The sequence below is a fragment of the Olea europaea genome, chromosome 5, assembly GCF_002742605.1.
Source record: "Olea europaea var. sylvestris chromosome 5, O_europaea_v1, whole genome shotgun sequence".
NCBI classification, from domain to species: domain Eukaryota; kingdom Viridiplantae; phylum Streptophyta; class Magnoliopsida; order Lamiales; family Oleaceae; genus Olea; species Olea europaea.
Genome location: NC_036241.1, coordinates 5053959 through 5060039, shown reverse-complemented (window position 1 = coordinate 5060039; position 6081 = coordinate 5053959). Strand labels below are relative to the sequence as shown.

Genomic DNA, 6081 nt, shown 5'->3' with positions numbered 1-6081 from the left:
AAGGTTTATAAGTTCATGAGATATTCGAATGAAGTTAACAAGGAAGGAAAAGAAACTCTTAAATCATTCTCTCTCTATAGCCGAGCTAGAAGTATAATCTTAATTTCCTTGAGCTGGGGAAGTATTTGTTTCTTTAGCTGGCCACATTTCTTTGTTTGCCAACTTAAAGGGGACGTGTCCTTCGGCGACTAGCCCTACCACAAACAAGTGCATTCTTCGGGATGGGATATTCATCCCGGAATGAAGTAGACGTCGTGTAAACTCTCAAGTAAAATTGTTGTCCAAGGTACTGTCGAGCCCAAAACTCCGACCTCAAGTTCCACATTCCCACATTATCAAGTGCCACATAAATGGCAGTCCATGAATTGGGATATACCTGCAATTGGAAGAAAAATGAGGAGAATTTTAGGTCTTCTGGTTTAAACTTAGCAGAAGGATTCATTTTGTATAGTCATGTTTTGAACTCACCTGAGTAGTACATCGCGAGACAGCATCGCGAAGATTGTATTGATCCCTACTAGCCGGAGTCCATTGTCCTCCGTCCATTCTGATGTTGGATCAAATTATGATTAAAACGCGTTAAACATATTGAAAATTTGAAAAGGAAGTTCATCGACTCAAGAATGGCTTTATGTGTATCTCAGTTAAATTAGATTTTTTTTTAACAAGTTTAGTGCTTACCCTACTACGAAAAATGAGTAGCCATCGAGGTGATAGCTCTGAATGATGTCCTCATTGTTCTCAAAAACAATTTCGATGAAAGCCCTGTAGTCAGCCTGCATGACGGATGTGTCTAGGTATATTCCTCCACCAGTCGGAGCGTCAGATATGCTTCCAACGCGAAAAACTCCGTCAATTTTGAAGTAGTCAGCAAGCTTTAAAGGCGTGTCAGCCTGTACAAACGACACACTGTTCACTGCATATCTCTGCTTGCCATTGACCTGACCTGCAGAACTCGAGAGCCTGATAGTTCTCGTCGTGTTGATCATACCGTAGTGGTACGAGCCTTGTGGGTTCGGTCTCGGTCCACTTGCTGTAAGATTAGTCCTGAAACAAATACAAATTTAGATTGTCAAGTTTTTATTTGTTAATCAAAAGGTCACAAATTGTGAAGATCACAGTGCACCTGATGGAGCGAGCCTGGTTTAAAGACCAATCGATCTCAATGGTCGGTCCACCAGGTGGCGGTCCAGAGACGGGACTCTTCGAATTAGCATAATGAAGAACGCCCGTGGTAGTTAGGATAGGCGTGGTGAAACGAGAAGACACAACAATGTAGTAGTCCTGAAGAGACTGATCTGCTGTTATGAGAACAGAGTAGGATTGGCCAACATGAACATCAAGGGACGAGTAGGTAGTTTGGACAGTATGTGTCCCTTCAACTTCGACCACTGTCATCTTATGTCCTTGAATCCGAAAGTTGAGCGAATTTTGTAGCCCAACGTTTGATATCCTAAGCCGATAAGTTTTTCCTGTCATATACAAATTCGAATTGGATCTTTCACTACACGGGAAGATGGTGGAGGAAAGGTTCAAAGGGGACAACCATTTTATTTGAGAATGCGTAGTTGAAAATGAATTTTCGAAAAAATGGGATTCAAACACGGGCTTCAATTGGCTAGTTTATATGGCATTTCAAAAGGATACTAATGTATAAATGGTGATGATATTGAAACAAGAATGATCAGTTCAGGAAGCTAATAGACACATACCTAGGTTGCCAAGAAATTGAAAACGTGAAACCACATGTCACATGAAATTATCAAGCAAAGATGTCTTACCTTGTTCGACAGTGAAAAAGGCACCATTTAGACCACGACCGTTAATAAGAACTCCGTCGGGAAAAGGCAATTTCTTGCCCCCATCAAGAATTGCCCTCAGGTCCTGTATGTAAGAAGATCAAATGGGCATCAGTGAAAAGCGAAAAATATTGTCTTTTGGGTGAGAAAATCTCCCACAAATTATACAACTAACTTCGTTACATAAAAGAGAAAATAGGCGCTAGAAAAATAAGAACAAGAACACACAGATTGACGGGAAAATCCAAGACGAAAAAAAACCACAGGTAGAGGACGGAAAATCCACTATATCAAAGATGAGTACAAGAGATGTGTTTTTTAGACCACGACCGTTAATAAGAACTCCGTCGGGAAAAGGCAATTTCTTGCCCCCATCAAGAATTGCCCTCAGGTCCTGTATGTAAGAAGATCAAATGGGCATCAGTAAAAAGCGAAAAATATTGTCCTTTGAGTGAGAAAATCTCCCACAAATTATACAACTAACTTCGTTACATAAAAGAGAAAATAGGCGCTAGAAAAATAAGAACAAGAACACACAGATTGACGGGAAAATCCAAGACGAAAAAAAACCACAGGTAGAGGACGGAAAATCCACTATATCAAAGATGAGTACAAGAGATGTGTTTTATCGGCTACTCCGAAATAAAACTATGAAACCCTAAATTACATCATATATATGTGCATGCGAGAATAATAAAACAGATCTCTCCACTACCACCACAGAACACAAAAAATTCTGGAGTCGAGCCAGGACTAAAGTTTAGTAAGGACACAAGTCAAGTTAAATAAGAGGATTATGTGTTTACGTATTACGTACCGTGTGATTAGCTTGGTACCAGTCTCCAATGAGGATAGTATAGTCATCAGCAGGATCGGGAAAAGGAACTGGAATTCTAGGCCTGCTGAGTATTCTGATGCCCCCAAAACCACCAGCAGCCTTGTGGAATCCAAGTGATGGGAAGTAAAAGAAACTCCCAATTTGATCCTTCATTTGAAGTATGTATGTGAAATTCTTCCCTGGAGGAATTGGGCATGTTGTCCCGTATACTCCATCTTCATATGAATTCCTCCTGTTTTGGATCCCATTCCTATATTTTCATATTCCCACAACACAAGATTAGATGATGAATTATACATTAAGTTCTGCAGTATTCGACAGAATTAATAAAGTATAATAAACGAAATTTTAGCTTCCTTTATTTTCGATAGTACTATCATAAATTTTTCTATCATACATACCAAAACCAACAAGAATAAGCAAGAAGTCGAGTTGAATTCAAAGTTATAAGAGGCTTGAAAGAGGAGATTCCACAAACAAATCGAACTAAGCTGGGCCGAGCTTTTTTAAGTAATTAATTGGGTCATTACATTTGAAAATTGACTTAGACAACTAAACATATTTTCTCGATTGATCATAAAACCAACTTGGTTTATAAAATTCATTGATTAAATCTAAACCAAGACTAATAATTTTAATACTATATCAAAATAAGTTAGTTAAACTTAAGCACTGGATTATTACGCAGATAGTTCCACTTCTTGTATCCCAACAGAATGATAAAAAATAAAGTATTAAAAAACTTATAGTTGTTGTGTGGTCCACTATAAAGTAAATTAACCAAATGGTCATTGAACTTTGCAAAAAGTTTCCATAGGTTATTGAACTTTAAAAATCATGAAATTCATCACTAAACTTTGCGAAAGATTTCTACGAGATTACTGAATTTTAAAATTACTCCATTCATCATTGAATTTTGTAAAAAGTTTCCACAGGATCATTGAACTTTGCAAAACTCAATCAATGAAAAGTTTGACAAGCAAAGTAAAGTTCAAATCCTCTTTCCCAACCAATGCACAAGTTTGACAAGAAAAGGAAGTTGAGTTCAATATGTCTTCTTCCATTCAACATTTGCTTATAAATAGAGTGAGAGCTTGTCATACTTGTAACACAAATTGGAGAGCCCCTAATATAGAAAATTGTGTGAAAACTCTACCTTGTGTAGAAAGAAAAATAGAGAGATTGAGTGCCTCCAGGGTACATCTCCAAGTGGTAAAAGGGGAGGGTGGAGAAATTCAGCTTTGCTTGAGGCTGCTGCGTCAAGGGTTCGATTCTTGAAATATAAATTTGGCTCTTGGGTAAGTGCAAGTGTACAAACAGCCTTCCACCCTGTACCCTTGGAGGCATAACCTGGGATTTACCTCCCTCAAGATACTCTAGGACAGGGGTGGTGGGGGACCCTTAAGGTTAGGGTTTAACCTTTAAAAATAGAGAGATTGAGTGCTTCTAGTTAGCCAATTTTTTTTTTCTTTGATGTTATTGTGAGTATTGTAAATTGTACTCCTATTTTTGTGATATGGTAGAAGCTTTGTTAATGCCCCCTTTTGTCACACAAACGAGGAAAAAATTTATTTCATTGCACGCATTACTAGAAGATGAGTTTTTCCCAACAATAGTAATATCATAATCATGAGACAAATTGGCAGTTTATATATATATATATATATATATATATATATATATATATATTTATTTATTTATTTATTTATTATTATAATTAATTATGATAATAATTCGGGTAGGACTGGATCTAAATGGATTTTAGTCCATTTTCTTTCTAAATAGGATAGTAAATTTAGGTTGAACCGACCAAACAAGGATGTCAACTCCCATCTCTTGTACTTATATGAGTCTCAAGGAGTGCAACATGGACAGGGGCCTGTCCCGTTGGCCCCCTATAAGCCGATTGTCTGCCAATAGGGGGCTAACATGATGCAGACAACCGGCTAATAGGGGGCCACCACGTCGGCCCCCGGAGCATTAAAATTCATCATATATCCTATAAATATTGGATTTAAATTCCCACATTGATACTCCCATATTTTGTTATTAATTTCACTCCCTATCCCCCCATCCCATCAAGAATTTTTTAGAAGCGATACAGAGATGAGACGAGAATTGTTCTTAAAAAAAAAAAAAAACAAAAACATTGTATTTCCTCTCCCTTTTACTTGTAAATGGTTAAGGATCGAAGGTGAAATGTACCTTAGCTTTAAGGAAGATTATATTCACACGAGTCTCGTGATTCTAATAGAAAATGTTCAGATTGAACTCCGCATATAGTGTGTATTGTCGATTGCATTGAATTTTTCAACAATGTAACTTTGAAAGTGACAAGAGAAATATGTAATTCATCTAAATTTATCGAAAATAATATTTAGTTTGTTGATTGTAACCTGCATGAGATAGAATTTATCGAAAGACAGAAATAACCCTATACAAATGCAAAAAACTACAGCAGTTTGAGGATGCTCAAGGACAGAAAAAGGAAAAAGTGTGTATACCAGGAGATGAGAAAAGGCTCATCTAAGCTGTTGAATACATTGATAATGATATTGTCATTGGTGACACAGTAAATGTCAGGTCCTGGGAATTGCCCATTTATCAAAATACCCTACAAAACAAATGAAAATTATTGATATTTTAAAACGAGCAACGAGCCATCATTTGAAAAGACTGTTGACTCCTTTTTAAGATGCAACTTCAAGTCTCAACTCGAGGACTCTCGTTCAACTAATAATATCAAAGCGTGTATGTGTACAGTCGAACCTGTTGGCGAACTCCGAGTGGGTAGATATCACCATATGTAACATTCCATGTAAAGAATCTGTAGGGATCTTCTGCTCCGCCAATGGTAAAAACCAGAAACAAAACCAGCAATTTTAGCTCCATTTTCAAGATTCGAGAGGCTAAAAAGAAGAATTTATGTATTTGCTCTTTCTGAGAATAGTGGAAATAGGATTTTGGCGACTTGGGTGGAGCGGTTTAAAGAGTGTGAAAGATAGTTGTTAGGAGGATTTTGATGAGGAATGGCATATTTATAGTATAAAGATTGCTGCTGCAAATAGACAAGTGGGAGTTGGCAAGTAATAGTAGCCATAAAAAGGAGCTGAGTGAAAAAATTTAATTCAATAATGTAACAAAAACCCAAAAAAGGAAAAAACAAAAAAAAACAAAAAAACAAAAAAACAAAAAAGAAAAATGAAAAAAGAAAAAAGAAAAGGAGGAGGAAGAAATCAAAATTCACGAGGCGATTATATCTACATTCTGCATGTTATATTGAAATATTTTATTTAGCCCGTGTTTGAGCGTCATAAAATAATAATAATAATAATAATAATAATAATAATAATAATAATAATAACAATAATAATAATAATAATAATAATCCGGAAAGAAGGGATTAAAGAAAAAAGAAAAGTAAAAAAAAAAAGAGAGATTTGT

General features: G+C 36.3%; 1 protein-coding gene across 1 annotated transcript; it reads right to left on the bottom strand.

Moving 5' to 3' along the window:
• LOC111394468 (L-ascorbate oxidase homolog) lies at positions 1–5653 on the bottom strand. The gene is made up of 8 exons (XM_023020303.1): positions 5407–5653; positions 5142–5251; positions 2617–2887; positions 1782–1884; positions 1127–1472; positions 682–1047; positions 469–547; positions 1–376 (listed from the first exon to the last, which is right to left on the bottom strand). The coding sequence occupies exons 1-8, from the start codon at positions 5527–5529 to the stop codon at positions 164–166; spliced, it is 1611 nt and encodes a 536-aa protein (XP_022876071.1). The 5' UTR covers positions 5530–5653; the 3' UTR covers positions 1–163.
• Positions 5654–6081: the final 428 nt, after the last annotated feature.